The following is an 18,200-nucleotide window of genomic DNA, read 5'->3' on the forward strand; positions in this document are numbered from 1 at the left end:
TACCAGTTCAGCGCTGCGCAAGCCGAAAGAAACGGGAAGGAAGGGGTATGAGGAAAATACTATGAAACAGCGCGAGCGAGCGTTCTTTACAGCGAGAGCGCCTCGTGTATTTTAAAGGCAAGCAAGAGAGCGCATTCTCTCCGTGGTAGCGCTCCATCCGCCATTTTTAATTCTCAGCCCAAAACAACGAACTTCGGATCCGTGCTTGGGCCGGACCCCCACCGCGTGTTTCTACCTACCCCTCGCCTGAAAATTTCGTTCTCTTTGTCTGTCGGGGGCTCAGCTCCTCCGTGCTTACTTGGGCTGAGAAGCGACGAAACAGTTTGAAACGGTATGGAAATATACCTGCAGTAACTTTTTCGTCCCAATTGGTGGTTCGAAATACATTTGATTGTGCGTACTTTCCCTCCTTTCCCTCCTTTCCCTCCTTTCCCTCCTTTCCCTCCTTTCCCTCCTTTCCCTCCTTTCCCTCCTTTCCCTCCTTTCCATCCTTTACACCATTTCCTTTAATTCCCTCCTTTCCCTCCTTTCCCTCCTTTCCCTCCTTTCCCTTCTTTCCCTCCTTTCCCTCCTATCCCTCCTATCCCTCCTTTCCATCCTTTCTCTCCTTTCCCTCCTTTCCCTCCTTTCCCTCCTTTCCCTCCTTTCCCTCCTTTCCCTCCTTTCCCTCCTATCCCTCCTTTCCCTCCTTTCCATCCTTTCCCTCCTTTCCCTTCTTACCCTCCTTTCCCTCCTTTCCCTCCTTTCCCTCCTTACCCTCCTTTCCCTCCTTTCCCTCCTTTCCCTCCTTTCCCTCCTTTCCCTCCTTTTCCTCCTTTCCAACCTTTCCCTCCTTTCCCTCCTTTCCCTCCTTTCGATCCTTTCCCTCTTTTCCCTTCTTTCCCCCCTTTCCCTCCTTTCCCTCCTTTCCCTCCTTTCCCTTCTTTCCCTCCTTTCCCTCCTTTACCTCCTTTCCCTCCTTTCCCTCTTTTCCCTCCTTTCCCTCCTTTCCCTCCTTTCCCTCCTTTCCCTCCTTTCCCTCCTTTCCCATCGTTCCCTCCATTCCCTCATTTCCTTCCTTTCCTTCCTTTCTCGCCTTTCCATCCTTTCCCTCCTCATTCCTTTCCCTCCTTTTCATTCTTTCCGTCTGTCGCTTACGATAATTTAGCTGTTTGGTAGCTCGGAGATGCCTAATCCCGGAAACAATGTTTGAAGGTGTGTATTGTGGATCTGTTGGTTAAAACATCTGTCTTCAAATTCAACCAGTTGGTGTGTGCTTGTATCGATTCCGGCACAGCTCCTCCGTGCTTACTTGGGCTGAGAAGCGACGAAACAGTTTGAAACGGTATGGAAATATACCTGCAGTAACTTTTTCGTCCCAATTGAAGGTTCGAAATACATTTGATGGTGCGTACTTTCCCTCCTTTCCCTCCTTTCCCTCCTTTCCCTCCTTTCCCTCCTTTCCCTCCTTTCCCTCCTTTCCATCCATTCCCTCTTTTCCCTTCTTTCCCCCCTTTCCCTCCTTTCCCTCCTTTCCCTCCTTTCCCTCCTTTCCCTCCTTTCCCTCCTTTCCCTCCATTCCCTCATTTACTTCCTTTCCTTCCTTTCTCGCCTTTTCATCCTTTCTCGCCTTTCCATCCTTTCCCTCCTTTTCATTCTTTCCGTCTGTCGCTTACGATAATTTAGCTGTTTGGTAGCTCGGAGATGCCTAATCCCGGAAACAATGTTTGAAGGTGTGTATTGTGGATCTGTTGGTTAAAACATCTGTCTTCAAATTCAACCAGTTGGTGTGTGCTCGTATCGATTCCGGCTCAGCTCCTCCGTGCTTACTTGGGCTGAGAAGCGACGAAACAGTTTGAAACGGTATGGAAATATACCTGCAGTAACTTTTTCGTCCCAATTGGTGGTTCGAAATACATTTGATTGTGCGTACTTTCCCTCCTTTCCCTCCTTTCCCTCCTTTCCCTCCTTTCCCTCCTTTCCCTCCTTTCCCTCCTTTACACCATTTCCTTTATTTCCCTCCTTTCCCTCCTTTCCCTCCTTTCCATCCTTTCCCTCTTTTCCCTTCTTTCCCCCCTTTTCCTCCTTTCCCTCCTTTCCCTCTTTTCCCTCCTTTCCCTCCTTTCCCTCCTTCCCCTCCTTTCCCTCCTTTCCCTCCTTTCCCTCCTATCCCTCCTATCCCTCCTTTCCATCCTTTCCCTCCTTTCCCTCCTTTCCCTCCTTTCCCTCCTTTCCCTCCTTTCCCTCCTTTCCCTCCTTTCCCTCCTTTCCCTCCTTTCCCTCCTTACCCTCCTTTCCCTCCTTTCCCTCCTTTCCCTCCTTTCCCTCCTTTTCCTCCTTTCCCTCATTTCCCTCCTTTCCATCCTTTCCCTCATTTCCATCCTTTCCCTCTTTTCCCTTCTTTCCCCCCTTTTCCTCCTTTCCCTCCTTTCCCTCCTTTCCCTCCTTTCCCTCCTTTCCCTCCTTTTCCTCCTTTCCCTCATTTCCCTCCTTTCCATCCTTTCCCTACTTTCCCTCATTTCCCTCCTTTCCCTCCTTTCCCTCCTTTCCAACCTATCCCTCCTTTCCAACCGTTCCCTCCTTTCCCTCCTTTCCCACCTTTCTCTCCTTTCCCTCCTTTCCCTCCTTTCCCTCCTTTCCCTCCTTTCCCTCCTTTCCCTCCTTTCCCTCCTTTCCCTCCTTTCCCTCCTTTCCCTCCTTTCCCTCCTTTCCCTCCTTTCCCTCCTTTCCCTCCTTTCCCTCCTTTCCCTCCTTTCCCTCCTTTCCCTCCTTTCCCTCCTTTCCCTCCTTTCCCTCCTTTCCCTCCTTTCCCTCCTTTCACTCCTTTCCCTCCTTTTCCTCCTTTCCCTCATTTCCCTCCTTTCCATCCTTTCCCTCCTTTCCCTCCTTTCCCTCCTTTCCCTCCTTTCCCTCCTTTCCCTCCTTTCCATCCTTTCCCTCCTTTCCCTTCTTTCCCTCCTTTCCCTCCTTTCCCTCCTTTCCCTCCTTTCCCTACGTTCCCTCCATTCCCTCCTTTCCCTCCTTTCCCTCCTTTCCCTCCTTTCCCATCGTTCCCTCCATTCCCTCATTTCCTCCCTTTCCTTCCTTTCTCGCCTTTCCATCCTTTCCCTCCTCATTCCTTTCCCTCCTTTTCATTCTTTCCGTCTGTCGCTTACGATAATTTAGCTGTTTGGTAGCTCGGAGATGCCTAATCCCGGAAACAATGTTTGAAGGTGTGTATTGTGGATCTGTTGGTTAAAACATCTGTCTTCAAATTCAACCAGTTGGTGTGTGCTCGTATCGATTCCGGCTCAGCTCCTCCGTGCTTACTTGGGCTGAGAAGCGACGAAACAGTTTGAAACGGTATGGAAATATACCTGCAGTAACTTTTTCGTCCCAATTGGTGGTTCGAAATACATTTGATTGTGCGAACTTTCCCTCCTTTCCCTCCTTTCCCTCCTTTCCCTCCTTTCCCTCCTTTACACCATTTCCTTTATTTCCCTCCTTTCCCTCCTTTCCCTCCTTTCCATCCAATCCCTCTTATCCCTCCTTTCCATCCTTTCAATCCTTTCCCTCCTTTCCCTCCTTTCCCTCCTTTTTCTCTTTTACCTCCTTCCCCTCCTTTCCCTCCTTTCCCTCCTTTCCCTCCTATCCCTCCTATCCCTCCTTTCCATCCTTTCCCTCCTTTCCCTCCTTTCCCTCCTTTCCTCCTTTCCCTCCTTTCCCTCCTTTCCCTCCTTTCCCTCCTTTCCCTCCTTTCCCTCCTTTCCCTCCTTTCCCTCCTTTCTCTCCTTTCCCTCCTTTCCCTCCTTTCCCTCCTTTCCCTCCTTTCCCTCCTTTCCCTCCTTTCCCTCCTTTCCCTCCATTCCCTCCTTTCCCTCCTTTCCCTCCTTTCCCACCGTTCCCTCCATTCCCTCATTTCCTTCCTTTCCTTCCTTTCTCGCCTTTCCATCCTTTCCCTCCTCATTCCTTTCCCTCCTTTTCATTCTTTCCGTTTGTCGCTTACGATAATTTAGCTGTTTGGTAGCTCGGAGATGCCTAATCCCGGAAACAATGTTTGAAGGTGTGTATTGTGGATCTGTTGGTTAAAACATCTGTCTTCAAATTCAACCAGTTGGTGTGTGCTCGTATCGATTCCGGCTCAGCTCCTCCGTGCTTACTTGGGCTGAGAAGCGACGAAACAGTTTGAAACGGTATGGAAATATACCTGCAGTAACTTTTTCGTCCCAATTGGTGGTTCGAAATACATTTGATTGTGCGTACTTTCCCTCCTTTCCCTCCTTTCCCTCCTTTCCCTCCTTTCCCTCCTTTACACCATTTCCTTTATTTCCCTCCTTTCCCTCCTTTCCCTCCTTTCCATCCAATCCCTCTTATCCCTCCTTTCCATCCTTTCAATCCTTTCCCTCCTTTCCCTCCTTTCCCTCCTTTTTCTCTTTTACCTCCTTCCCCTCCTTTCCCTCCTTTCCCTCCTTTCCCTCCTATCCCTCCTATCCCTCCTTTCCATCCTTTCCCTCTTTTCCCTCCTTTCCCTCCTTTCCTCCTTTCCCTCCTTTCCCTCCTTTCCCTCCTTTCCCTCCTTTCCCTCCTTTCCCTCCTTTCCCTCCTTTCCCTCCTTTTCCTCCTTTCCCTCATTTCCCTCCTTTCCATCCTTTCCTTCCTTTCCCTCATTTCCCTCCTTTCCCTCCTTTCCCTCCTTTCCAACCTATCCCTCCTTTCCAACCGTTCCCTCCTTTCCCTCCTTTCCCACCTTTCTCACCTTTCCCTCCTTTCCCTCCTTTCCCACCTTTCCCTCCTTTCCCTCCTTTCCCTCCTTTCCCTCCTTTCCCTCCTTTCCCTCCTTTCCCTCCTTTCCCTCCTTTCCCTCCTTTCCCTCCTTTCCCGCCTTTCCCTCCTTTCCCTCCTTTCCCTCCTTTCCCTCCTTTCCCTCCTTTCCCTCCTTTCCCTCCTTTCCCTCCTTTCCCTCCTTTCCCTCCTTTCCCTCCTTTCCCTCCTTTCCAACCTTTCCCTCCTTTCCCTCCTTTCCCTCCTTTCCCTCCGTTCCCTCCATTCCCTCATTTCCTTCCTTTCCTTCCTTTCTCGCCTTTCCATCCTTTCCCTCCTCATTCCTTTCCCTCCTTTTCATTCTTTCCGTCTGTCGCTTACGATAATTTAGCTGTTTGGTAGCTCGGAGATGCCTAATCCCGGAAACAATGTTTGAAGGTGTGTATTGTGGATCTGTTGGTTAAAACATCTGTCTTCAAATTCAACCAGTTGGTGTGTGCTCGTATCGATTCCGGCACAGCTCCTCCGTGCTTACTTGGGCTTAGAAGCGACGAAACAGTTTGAAACGGTATGGAAATATACCTGCAGTAACTTTTTCGTCCCAATTGGTGGTTCGAAATACATTTGATGGTGCGTACTTTCCCTCCTTTCCCTCCTTTCCCTCCTTTCCCTCCTTTCCCTCCTTTCCCTCCTGTCCCTCCTCTACACCATTTCCTTTATTTCCCTTCTTTCCATCCTTTCACTCCTTTCCATCCTTTCCCTCTTTTCCCTTCTTTCCCCCCTTTCCCTCCTTTCCCTCCTTTCCCTCTTTTCCCTCCTTTCCCTCCTTTCCCTCCTTTCCCTCCTTTCCCTCCTTTCCCTCCTTTCCCTCCTTTCCCTCCTTTACACCATTTCCTTTATTTCCCTCCTTTCCCTCCTTTCCCTCCTTTCCATCCAATCCCTCTTATCCCTCCTTTCCATCCTTTCAATCCTTTCCCTCCTTTCCCTCCTTTCCCTCCTTTTTCTCTTTTACCTCCTTCCCCTCCTTTCCCTCCTTTCCCTCCTTTCCCTCCTATCCCTCCTATCCCTCCTTTCCATCCTTTCCCTCCTTTCCCTCCTTTCCCTCCTTTCCTCCTTTCCCTCCTTTCCCTCCTTTCCCTCCTTTCCCTCCTTTCCCTCCTTTCCCTCCTTTCCCTCCTTTCCCTCCTTTTCCTCCTTTCCCTCATTTCCCTCCTTTCCATCCTTTCCTTCCTTTCCCTCATTTCCCTCCTTTCCCTCCTTTCCCTCCTTTCCCGCCTTTCCCTCCTTTCCCTCCTTTCCCTCCTTTCCCTCCTTTCCCTCCTTTCCCTCCTTTCCCTCCTTTCCCTCCTTTCCCTCCTTTCCCTCCTTTCCCTCCTTTCCCTCCTTTCCCTCCTTTCACTCCTTTCCCTCCTTTCCCTCCTTTCCCTCCTTTCCCTCCGTTCCCTCCATTCCCTCATTTCCTTCCTTTCCTTCCTTTCTCGCCTTTCCATCCTTTCCCTCCTCATTCCTTTCCCTCCTTTTCATTCTTTCCGTCTGTCGCTTACGATAATTTAGCTGTTTGGTAGCTCGGAGATGCCTAATCCCGGAAACAATGTTTGAAGGTGTGTATTGTGGATCTGTTGGTTAAAACATCTGTCTTCAAATTCAACCAGTTGGTGTGTGCTCGTATCGATTCCGGCACAGCTCCTCCGTGCTTACTTGGGCTTAGAAGCGACGAAACAGTTTGAAACGGTATGGAAATATACCTGCAGTAACTTTTTCGTCCCAATTGGTGGTTCGAAATACATTTGATGGTGCGTACTTTCCCTCCTTTCCCTCCTTTCCCTCCTTTCCCTCCTTTCCCTCCTTTCCCTCCTGTCCCTCCTCTACACCATTTCCTTTATTTCCCTTCTTTCCATCCTTTCACTCCTTTCCATCCTTTCCCTCTTTTCCCTTCTTTCCCCCCTTTCCCTCCTTTCCCTCCTTTCCCTCTTTTCCCTCCTTTCCCTCCTTTCCCTCCTTTCCCTCCTTTCCCTCCTTTCCCTCCTTTCCCTCCTTTCCCTCCTTTCCCTCCTTTCCCTCCTTTCCCTCCTTTCCCTCCTTTCCCTCCTTTCCCTCCTTTCCCTCCTTTCCCTCCTTTCCCTCCTTTCCCTCCTTTCCCTCCTTTCCCTCCTTTCCCTCCTTTCCCTCCTTTCCCTCCTTTACCCTCATTCCCTCATTTACTTCCTTTCCTTCCTTTCTCGCCTTTCCATCCTTTCCCTCCTCATTCCTTTCCCTCTTTTTCATTCTTTCCGTCTGTCGCTTACGATAATTTAGCTGTTTGGTAGCTCGGAGATGCCTAATCCCGGAAACAATGTTTGAAGGTGTGTATTGTGGATCTGTTGGTTAAAACATCTGTCTTCAAATTCAAAAAGTTGGTGTGTGCTCGTATCGATTCCGGCTCAGCTCCTCCGTGCTTACTTGGGCTGAGAAGCGACGAAACAGTTTGAAACGGTATGGAAATATACCTGCAGTAACTTTTTCGTCCCAATTGGTGGTTCGAAATACATTTGATTGTGCGTAATTTCCCTCCTTTCCCTCCTTTCCCTCCTTTCCCTCCTTTCCCTCCTCTACACCATTTCCTTTATTTCCCTCCTTTCCCTGCTTTCCCTCCTTTCCATCCTTTCCCTCTTTTCCCTTCTTTCCCCCCTTTCCCTCCTTTCCCTCCTTTCCCTCTTTTCCTTCCTTTCCCTCCTTTCCCTCCTTTCCCTCCTTTCCCTACTTTCCCTCCTTTCCCTCCTTTCCCTCCTCTCCCTCCTTTCCATCCTTTCCCTCCTTTCCCTCCTATCCCTCCTTTCCCTCCTTTCCCTCCTTTCCCTCCTTTCCCTCCTTTCCCTCCTTTCCCTCCTTTCCCTCCTTTCCCTCCTTTCCCTCCTTTCCCTCCTTTCCCTCCTTTCCCTCCTTTCCCTCCTTTTCCTCCTTTCCCTCATTTCCCTCCTTTCCATCCTTTCCCTCCTTTCCCTCCTTTCCCTCCTTTCCCGCCTTTCCCTCCTTTCCAACCTATCCCTCCTTTCCAACCGTTCCCTCCTTTCCCTCCTTTCCCACCTTTCTCTCCTTTCCCTCCTTTCCCTCCTTTCCCTCCTTTCCCTCCTTTCCCTCCTTTCCCTCCTTTCCCTCCTTTCCCTCCTTTCCCTCCTTTCCCTCCTTTCCCTCCTTTCCCTCCTTTCTCTCCTTTCCCTCCTTTCCCTCCTTTCCCTCCTTTCCCTCCTTTCCCTCCTTTCCCTCCTTTCCCTCCTTTCCCTCCTTTCCCTCCTTTCCCTCCTTTCCCTCCTTTCCCTCCATTCCCTCATTTCCTTCCTTTCCTTCCTTTCTCGCCTTTCCATCCTTTCCCTCCTCATTCCTTTCCCTCCTTTTCATTCTTTCCGTCTGTCGCTTACGATAATTTAGCTGTTTGGTAGCTCGGAGATGCCTAATCCCGGAAACAATGTTTGAAGGTGTGTATTGTGGATCTGTTGGTTAAAACATCTGTCTTCAAATTCAACCAGTTGGTGTGTGCTCGTATCGATTCCGGCTCAGCTCCTCCGTGCTTACTTGGGCTGAGAAGCGACGAAACAGTTTGAAACGGTATGGAAATATACCTGCAGTAACTTTTTCGTCCCAATTGGTGGTTCGAAATACATTTGATTGTGCGTACTTTCCCTCCTTTCCCTCCTTTCCCTCCTTTCCCTCCTTTCCCTCCTTTACACCATTTCCTTTATTTCCCTCCTTTCCCTCCTTTCCCTCCTTTCCATCCAATCCCTCTTATCCCTCCTTTCCCTCCTTTCCCTCCTTTCCCTCCGTTACACCATTTCCTTTATTTCCCTCCTTTCCCTCCTTTCCCTCCGTTCCATCCTTTCCCTCTTTTCCCTTCTTTCCCCCCTTTCCCTCCTTTCCCTCCTTTCCCTCCTTTCCCTCCTTTTTCTCTTTTCCCTCCTTCCCCTCCTTTCCCTCCTTTCCCTCCTTTCCCTCCTATCCCTCCTATCCTTCCTTTCCATCCTTTCCCTCCTTTCCCTCCTTTCCCTCCTTTTCATCCTTTCCCTCCTTTCCCTCCTTTCCCTCCTTTCCCTCCTTTCCCTCCTTTCCCTCCTTTCCCTCCTTTCCAACCTTTCCCTCCTTTCCCTCCTTTCCCTCCTTTCCCTCCTTTCCCTCCTTTCCCTCCTTTCCCTCCTTTCCCTCCTTTCCCTCCTTTCCCTCCTTTCCCTCCTTTCCCTCCTTTCCCTCCTTTCCCTCCTTTCCCTCCTTTCCCTCCTTTCCCTCCTTTCCCTCCTTTCCCTCCTTTCCCTCCTTTCCCTCCTTTCCCTCATTTCCCTCCTTTCCATCCTTTCCCTCCTTTCCCTCATTTCCCTCCTTTCCCTCCTTTCCCTCCTTTCCCTCCTTTCCCTCCTTTCCATCCTTTCCCTCCTCATTCCTTTCCCTCCTTTTCATTCTTTCCGTCTGTCGCTTACGATAATTTAGCTGTTTGGTTGCTCGGAGATGCCTAATCCCGGAAACAATGTTTGAAGGTGTGTATTGTGGATCTGTTGGTTAAAACATCTGTCTTCAAATTCAACCAGTTGGTGTGTGCTCGTATCGATTCCGGCTCAGCTCCTCCGTGCTTACTTGGGCTGAGAAGCGACGAAACAGTTTGAAACGGTATGGAAATATACCTGCAGTAACTTTTTCGTCCCAATTGGTGGTTCGAAATACATTTGATTGTGCGTACTTTCCCTCCTTTCCCTCCTTTCCCTCCTTTCCCTCCTTTCCCTCCTTTCCCTCCTTTCCCTCCTTTCCCTCCTTTCCCTCCTTTCCCTCCTTTCCCTCCTTTCCCTCCTTTCCCTCCTTTCCCTCCTTTCCCTCCTTTCCCTCCTTTCCCTCCTTTCCCTCCTTTCCCTCCTTTCCCTCCTTTCCCTCCTTTCCCTCCTTTCCCTCCTTTCCCTCCTTTCCCTCCTTTCCCTCCTTTCCCTCCTTTCCCTCCTTTCCCTCATTTCCCTCCTTTCCATCCTTTCCCTCCTTTCCCTCATTTCCCTCCTTTCCCTCCTTTCCCTCCTTTCCCTCCTTTCCCTCCTTTCCATCCTTTCCCTCCTCATTCCTTTCCCTCCTTTTCATTCTTTCCGTCTGTCGCTTACGATAATTTAGCTGTTTGGTTGCTCGGAGATGCCTAATCCCGGAAACAATGTTTGAAGGTGTGTATTGTGGATCTGTTGGTTAAAACATCTGTCTTCAAATTCAACCAGTTGGTGTGTGCTCGTATCGATTCCGGCTCAGCTCCTCCGTGCTTACTTGGGCTGAGAAGCGACGAAACAGTTTGAAACGGTATGGAAATATACCTGCAGTAACTTTTTCGTCCCAATTGGTGGTTCGAAATACATTTGATTGTGCGTACTTTCCCTCCTTTCCCTCCTTTCCCTCCTTTCCCTCCTTTCCCTCCTTTCCCTCCTTTCCCTCCTTTCCCTCCTTTCCCTCCTTTACACCATTTCCTTTATTTCCCTCCTTTCCCTCCTTTCCCTCCTTTCCCTCCTTTTCATCCAATCCCTCCTATCCCTCCTTTCCATCCTTTCCCTCCTTTCCCTCCTTTCCCTCCTTTCCCTCCTTTTTCTCCTTTCCCTCCTTTCCCTCTTTTCCCTCCTTTCCCTCCTTTTCCTCCTTTCCCACCTTTCTCTCCTTTCCCTCCTTTCCCTCCTTTCCCTCCTTTCCCTCCTTTCCCTCCTTTCCCTCCTTTCCCTCCTTTCCCTCCTTTCCATCCTTTCCCTCCTTTTCCTCCTTTCCCTCATTTCCCTCCTTTCCCTCCTTTCCCTCCTTTCCCTCCTTTCCCTCCTTTCCCTCCTTTCCCTCCTTTCCCTCCTTTCCCTCCTTTCCCTCCTTTCCATCCTTTCCCTCCTCTCCCTCCTTTCCCTCCTTTCCCTCCTTTCCCTCCTTTCCCTCCTTTCCCTCCTTTCCCTCCTTTCCCTCCTTTCCCTCCTTTCCCTCCTTTCCCTCCTTTCCCTCCTTTCCCTCCTTTCCCACCGTTCCCTCCATTCCCTCATTTCCTTCCTTTCCTTCCTTTCTCGCCTTTCCATCCTTTCCCTCCTCATTCCTTTCCCTCCTTTTCATTCTTTCCGTTTGTCGCTTACGATAATTTAGCTGTTTGGTAGCTCGGAGATGCCTAATCCCGGAAACAATGTTTGAAGGTGTGTATTGTGGATCTGTTGGTTAAAACATCTGTCTTCAAATTCAACCAGTTGGTGTGTGCTCGTATCGATTCCGGCTCAGCTCCTCCGTGCTTACTTGGGCTGAGAAGCGACGAAACAGTTTGAAACGGTATGGAAATATACCTGCTGTAACTTTTTCGTCCCAATTGGTGGTTCGAAATACATTTGATTGTGCGTACTTTCCCTCCTTTCCCTCCTTTCCAACCTTTCCCTCCTTTCCCTCCTTTCCCTCCTTTCCCTCCTTTCCCTCCTTTCCCTCCTTTCCCTCCTTTCCCTTCTTTCCCTCTTTTACACCATTTCCTTTATTTCCCTCCTTTCCCTCCTTTTCCTCCTTTCCATCCTTTCCCTCTTTTCCCTCCTTTCCCTCCATTCCCTCCTTTCCCTCCTTTCCCTCCTTTCCCTCGTTTCCCTCCTTTCCCTCCTATCCCTCCTATCCCTGCTTTCCATCCTTTCCCTCTTTTCCCTCCTTTCCCTCCTTTCCCTCCTTTCCCTCCATTCCCTCATTTACTTCCTTTCCTTCCTTTCTCGCCTTTCCATCCTTTCCCTCCTCATTCCTTTCCCTCTTTTTCATTCTTTCCGTCTGTCGCTTACGATAATTTAGCTGTTTGGTAGCTCGGAGATGCCTAATCCCGGAAACAATGTTTGAAGGTGTGTATTGTGGATCTGTTGGTTAAAACATCTGTCTCCAAATTCAACCAGTTGGTGTGTGCTCGTATCGATTCCGGCTCAGCTCCTCCGTGCTTACTTGGGCTGAGAAGCGACGAAACAGTTTGAAACGGTATGGAAATATACCTGCAGTAACTTTTTCGTCCCAATTGGTGGTTCGAAATACATTTGATTGTGCGTAATTTCCCTCCTTTCCCTCCTTTCCCACCTTTCCCTCCTTTCCCTCCTTTCCCTCCTTTCCCTCCTTTCCCTCCTTTACACCATTTCCTTTATTTCCCTCCTTTCCCTCCTTTCCCTCCTTTCCATCCTTTCCCTCTTTTCCCTTCATTCCCCCCTTTCCCTCCTTTCCCTCCTTTCCCTCCTATCCCTCCTATCCCTCCTTTCCCTTCTTCCCCTCCTTTCCCACCTTTCCCTCCTTTCCCTCCTATCCCTCCTATCCCTCCTTTCCATCCTTTCCCTCCTTTCCCTCCTTTCCCTCCTTTCCCTCCTTTCCCTCCTTTCCCTCCTTTCCCTCCTTTCCCTCCTTTCCCTCCTTTCCATCCTTTCCCTCCTTTCCCTCCTTTCCCTCCTTTCCCTCCTTTTCCTCCTTTCCCTCATTTCCCTCCTTTCCATCCTTTCCCTCCTTTCCCTCATTTCCCTCCTTTCCCTCCTTTCCCTCCTTTCCAACCTATCCCTCCTTTCCAACCGTTCCCTCCTTTCCCTCCTTTCCCACCTTTCTCTCCTTTCCCTCCTTTCCCTCCTTTCCCTCCTTTCCCTCCTTTCCCTCCTTTCCCTCCTTTCCCTCCTTTCCCTCCTTTCCCTCCTTACCCTCCTTTCCCTCCTTTCCCTCCTTTCCCTCCTTTCCCTCCTTTCCCTCCTTTCCCTCCGTTCCCTCCATTCCTTCATTTCCATCCTTTCCCTCCTTTCTCGCCTTTCCATCCTTTCCCTCCTCATTCCTTTCCCTCCTTTCCCTCCTTTCCGTCTGTCGCTTACGATAATTTAGCTTTAGAAACAAAGTGTTGCTAGGTAGCAATACTTGCTGAATAGCTACGTTATGCAACGCGCCAGCGATTAAACGCGCTTAACGATTAAATGGAATTTAACGATTTATTGGAAAACATAGGCTAAGAAGAAAATGCTGATCGACGACGGTCAGCATTTTTAGAGTATAAATTCAATTGAAAAAAAAAATAATGAAGGCATTATTTGCTAAGAGCCAGTTGGTGCGTTTATTATTGTGCTTTCCCTCCTTTCCCTCCTTTCCCTTTTTTCCCTCCTTTCCCTCTTTTTCATCCTTTCCCTCTTTTCCCTCCTTTCCCTCCTTTCCCTCATTTCCATCCTTTCCCTCCTTTCCCTCCTTTCCCTCCTTTCCAACCTTTCCCTTCTTTCGCTCCTTCCCTCCTTTCACTCCTTTCCCTCCTTTCCAACCTTTCCCTCCTTTCCCACCTTTCCCTCCTTTCCCTCCTTTCCCTCCTTTCCATCCTTTCCCTCCTTTCCCTCCTTTCCCTCCTTTACACCATTTCCCTCCTTTCCCTCCTTTCCCTCCTTTCCCTCCTTTCCCTCCTTTCCCTCCTTTCCCTCCTTTCCCTCCTTTCCATCCTTTCCCTCCTTTCCCTCCTTTCCCTCCTTTCCCTCCTTTTCCTCCTTTCCCTCATTTCCCTCCTTTCCATCCTTTCCCTCCTTTCCCTCATTTCCCTCCTTTCCCTCCTTTCCCTCCTTTCCCTCCTTTCCCTCCTTTCCATCCTTTCCCTCCTCATTCCTTTCCCTCCTTTTCATTCTTTCCGTCTGTCGCTTACGATAATTTAGCTGTTTGGTTGCTCGGAGATGCCTAATCCCGGAAACAATGTTTGAAGGTGTGTATTGTGGATCTGTTGGTTAAAACATCTGTCTTCAAATTCAACCAGTTGGTGTGTGCTCGTATCGATTCCGGCTCAGCTCCTCCGTGCTTACTTGGGCTGAGAAGCGACGAAACAGTTTGAAACGGTATGGAAATATACCTGCAGTAACTTTTTCGTACCAATTGGTGGTTCGAAATACATTTAATTGTGCGTACTTTCCCTCCTTTCCCTCCTTTCCCTCCTTTCCCTCCTTTCCCTCCTTTCCCTCCTTTCCCTCCTTTCCCTCCTTTACACCATTTCCTTTATTTCCCTTGTTTCCCTCCTTTCCCTCCTTTCCCTCCTTTCCATCCAATCCCTCCTATCCCTCCTTTCCATCCTTTCCCTCCTTTCCCTCCTTTCCCTCCTTTCCCTCCTTTCCCTCCTTTCCCTCCTTTCCCTCCTTTTCCTCCTTTCCCTCATTTCCCTTCTTTCCATCCTTTCCCTCCTTTCCCTCATTTCCCTCCTTTCCCTCCTTTCCCTCCTTTCCCTCTTTTCCCACCTTTCCCTCCTTTCCCTCCTTTCCCTCCTTTCCCTCCTTTCCCTCCTTTCCCTCCTTTCCCTCCTTTCCCTCCTTTCCCTCCTTTCCCTCCTTTCCCTCCTTTTCCTCCTTTCCCTCCTTTCCCTCCTTTTCCTCCTTTCCCTCATTTCCCTCCTTTCCATCCTTTCCCTCCTTTCCCTCATTTCCCTCCTTTCCCTCCTTTCCCTCCTTTCCAACCTATCCCTCCTTTCCAACCGTTCCCTCCTTTCCCTCCTCTCCCACCTTTCTCTCCTTTCCCTCCTTTCCCTCCTTTCCCTCCATTCCCTCCTTTCCCTCCTTTCCCTCCTTTCCCTCCTTTCCCTCCTTTCCCTCCTTTCCCTCCTTTCCCTCCTTTCCCTCCTTTCCCTCCTTTCCCTCCTTTCCCTCCTTTCCCTCCTTTCCCTCCTTTTCCTCCTTTCCCTCATTTCCCTCCTTTCCATCCTTTCCCTCCTTTCCCTCATTTCCCTCCTTTCCCTCCTTTCCCTCCTTTCCCTCCTTTCCCTCCTTTCCATCCTTTCCCTCCTCATTCCTTTATCACCTTTTCATTCTTTCCGTCTGTCGCTTACGATAATTTAGCTGTTTGGTTGCTCGGAGATGCCTAATCCCGGAAACAATGTTTGAAGGTGTGTATTGTGGATCTGTTGGTTAAAACATCTGTCTTCAAATTCAACCAGTTGGTGTGTGCTCGTATCGATTCCGGCTCAGCTCCTCCGTGCTTACTTGGGCTGAGAAGCGACGAAACAGTTTGAAACGGTATGGAAATATACCTGCAGTAACTTTTTCGTCCCAATTGGTGGTTCGAAATACATTTGATTGAGCGTACTTTCCCTCCTTTCCCTCCTTTCCCTCCTTTCCCTCCTTTCCCACCTTTCTCTCCTTTCCCTCCTTTCCCTCCTTTCCCTCCTTTCCCTCCTTTCCCTCCTTTCCCTCCTTTCCCTCCTTTCCCTCCTTTCCCTCCTTTCCCTCCTTTCCCTCCTTTCCCTCCTTTCCATCCTTTCCCTCCTTTCCCTCCTTTCCCTCCTTTCCCTCCTTTCCCTCCTTTCCCTCCTTTCCCTCCTTTCCCTCCTTTTCCTCCTTTCCCTCATTTCCCTTCTTTCCATCCTTTCCCTCCTTTCCCTCATTTCCCTCCTTTCCCTCCTTTCCCTCCTTTACCTCTTTTCCCACCTTTCCCTCCTTTCCCACCTTTCTCACCTTTCTCTCCTTTCCCTCCTTTCCCTCCTTTCCCTCCTTTCCCTCCTTTCCCTCCTTTCCCTCCTTTCCCTCCTTTCCCTCCTTTCCCTCCTTTCCCTCCTTTCCCTCCTTTCCAACCTATCCCTCCTTTCCAACCGTTCCCTCCTTTCCCTCCTTTCCCACCTTTCTCTCCTTTCCCTCCTTTCCCTCCTTTCCCTCCTTTCCCTCCTTTCCCTCCTTTCCCTCCTTTCCCTCCTTTCCCTCCTTTCCCTCCTTTCCCTCCTTTCCCTCCTTTCCCTCCTTTCCCTCCTTTCCCTCCTTTCCCTCCTCTCCCTCCTTTCCCTCCTTTCCCTCCTTTCCCTCCTTTCCCTCCTTTCCCTCCTTTCCCTCCTTTCCCTCCTTTCCAACCTTTCCCTCCTTTCTCTCCTTTCCCTCATTTCCCTCCTTTCCCTCCTTTCCCTCCTTTCCCACCTTTCCCTCCTTTCCCTCCTTTCCCTCCTTTCCCTCCTTTCCCTCCTTTCCCTCCTTTCCCTCCTTTCCCTCCTTTCCCTCCTTTCCCTCCTTTCCCTCCTTTCCCTCCTTTCCCTCCTTTCCCTCCTTTCCCTCCTTTCCCTCCTTTCCCTCCTTTCCCTCCTTTCCCTCCTTTCCCTCCTTTCCCTCCTTTCCCTCCTTTCCCTCCTTACCCTCCTTTTCCTCCTTTCCCTCATTTCCCTCCTTTCCATCCTTTCCCTCCTTTCCCTCATTTCCCTCCTTTCCCTCCTTTCCCTCCTTTCCCTCCTTTCCATCCTTTCCCTCCTCATTCCTTTCCCTCCTTTTCATTCTTTCCGTCTGTCGCTTACGATAATTTAGCTGTTTGGTTGCTCGGAGATGCCTAATCCCGGAAACAATGTTTGAAGGTGTGTATTGTGGATCTGTTGGTTAAAACATCTGTCTTCAAATTCAACCAGTTGGTGTGTGCTCGTATCGATTCTGGCTCAGCTCCTCCGTGCTTACTTGGGCTGAGAAGCGACGAAACAGTTTGAAACGGTATGGAAATATACCTGCAGTAACTTTTTCGTCCCAATTGGTGGTTCGAAATACATTTGATTGTGCGTACTTTCCCTCCTTTCCCTCCTTTCCCTCTTTTCCCTCCTTTCCCTCCTTTCCCTCCTTTACACCATTTCCTTTATTTCCCTCCTTTCCCTCCTTTCCCTCCTTTCCCTCCTTTTCATCCAATCCCTCCTATCCCTCCTTTCCATCCTTTCCCTCCTTTCCCTCCTTTCCCTCCTTTCCCTCCTTTTTCTCCTTTCCCTCCTTTCCCTCTTTTCCCTCCTTTCCCTCCTTTTCCTCCTTTCCCACCTTTCTCTCCTTTCCCTCCTTTCCCTCCTTTCCCTCCTTTCCCTCCTTTCCCACCTTTCTCTCCTTTCCCTCCTTTCCCTCCTTTCCCTCCTTTCCCTCCTTTCCCTCCTTTCCCTCCTTTACATCATTTCCTTTATTTCCCTCCTTTCCCTCCTTTCCCTCCTTTCCCTCCTTTCCCTCCTTTCCCTCCTTTCCATCCTTTCCCTCTTTTCCCTTCTTTCCCCCCTTTCCCTCCTTTCCCTCCTTTCCCTCTTTTCCCTCCTTTCCCTCCTTTCCCTCCTTCCCCTCCTTTCCCACCTTTCCCTCCTTTCCCTCCTATCCCTCCTATCCCTCCTTTCCATCCTTTCCCTCCTTTCCCTCCTTTCCCTCCTTTCCCTCCTTACCCTCCTTTCCCTCCTTTCCCTCCTTTCCCTCCTTTCCATCCTTTCCCTCCTTTCCCTCCTTTCCCTCCTTTCCCTCCTTTCCCTCCTTTCCCTCCTTTTTCTCCTTTCCCTCCTTTCCCTCTTTTCCCTCCTTTCCCACCTTTTCCTCCTTTCCCACCTTTCTCTCCTTTCCCTCCTTTCCCTCCTTTCCCTCCTTTCCCTCCTTTCCCTCCTTTCCCTCCTTTCCCTCCTTTCCCTCCTTTCCCTCCTTTCCCTCCTTTCCCTCCTTTCCCTCCTTTCCCTCCTTTCCCTCCTTTCCCTCCTTTCCAACCGTTCCCTCCTTTCCCTCCTTTCCCACCTTTCTCTCCTTTCCCTCCTTTCCCTCCTTTCCCTCCTTTCCCTCCTTTCCCTCCTTTCCCTCCTTTCCAACCTATCCCTCCTTTCCAACCGTTCCCTCCTTTCCCTCCTTTCCCACCTTTCTCTCCTTTCCCTCCTTTCCCTCCTTTCCCTCCTTTCCCTCCTTTCCCTCCTTTCCCTCCTTTCCCTCCTTTCCCTCCTTTCCCTCTTTTCCCTCCTTTCCCTCCTTTCCCTCATTTCCATCCTTTCCCTCCTTTCCCTCCTTTCCCTCCTTTCCCTTCTTTCCCTTCTTTCGCTCCTTCCCTCCTTTCACTCCTTTCCCTCCTTTCCAACCTTTCCCTCCTTTCCCACCTTTCCCTCCTTTCCCTCCTTTCCCTCCTTTCCATCCTTTCCCTCCTTTCCCTCCTTTCCCTCCTTTACACCATTTCCCTCCTTTCCCTCCTTTCCCTCCTTTCCCTCCTTTCCCTCCTTTCCCTCCTTTCCCTCCTTTCCCTCCTTTCCCTCCTTTCCCTCCTTTCCCTCCTTTCCCTCCTTTCCCTCCTTTCCCTCCTTTCCCTCCGTTCCCTCCATTCCCTCATTTCCATCCTTTCCCTCCTTTCTCGCCTTTCCATCCTTTCCCTCCTCATTCCTTTCCCTCCTTTCCCTCCTTTCCGTCTGTCGCTTACGATAATTTAGCTTTAAAAACAAAGTGTTGCTAGGTAGCAATACTTGCTGAATAGCTACGTTATGCAACGCGCCAGCGATTAAACGCGCTTAACGATTAAATGGAATTTAACGATTTATTGGAAAACATAGGCTAAGAAGAAAATGCTGATCGACGACGGTCAGCATTTTTAGAGTATAAATTCAATTGAAAAAAAAAAATAATGAAGGCATTATTTGCCAAGAGTCAGTTGGTGCGTTTATTATTGTGCTTTCCCTCCTTTCCCTCCTTTCGCTTTTTTCCCTCCTTTCCCTCTTTTTCATCCTTTCCCTCCTTTCCCTCCTTTCCCTCCTTTCCCTCCTTTCCCTCCTTTCCCTCCTTTCCCTCCTTTCCATCCTTTCCCTCCTT

General features: G+C 49.8%; 1 protein-coding gene across 1 annotated transcript; it reads left to right on the plus strand.

The window, feature by feature from the left end:
- Nucleotides 1-15,295: 15,295 nt before the first annotated feature.
- On the plus strand, nucleotides 15,296-15,775 carry LOC133391380 (homeobox protein ESX1-like; the record flags this gene model as incomplete). Its single annotated transcript, XM_061645317.1, has 1 exon — nucleotides 15,296-15,775. A coding segment is annotated over one exon (480 nt), but the record flags the coding sequence as incomplete, so codon positions are not given.
- Between the last annotated feature and the right edge of the window lie 2,425 nt (nucleotides 15,776-18,200).

Source organism: Anopheles gambiae, chromosome 2 (genome assembly GCF_943734735.2).
Source record: "Anopheles gambiae chromosome 2, idAnoGambNW_F1_1, whole genome shotgun sequence".
In the NCBI taxonomy this organism is placed as follows: domain Eukaryota; kingdom Metazoa; phylum Arthropoda; class Insecta; order Diptera; family Culicidae; genus Anopheles; species Anopheles gambiae.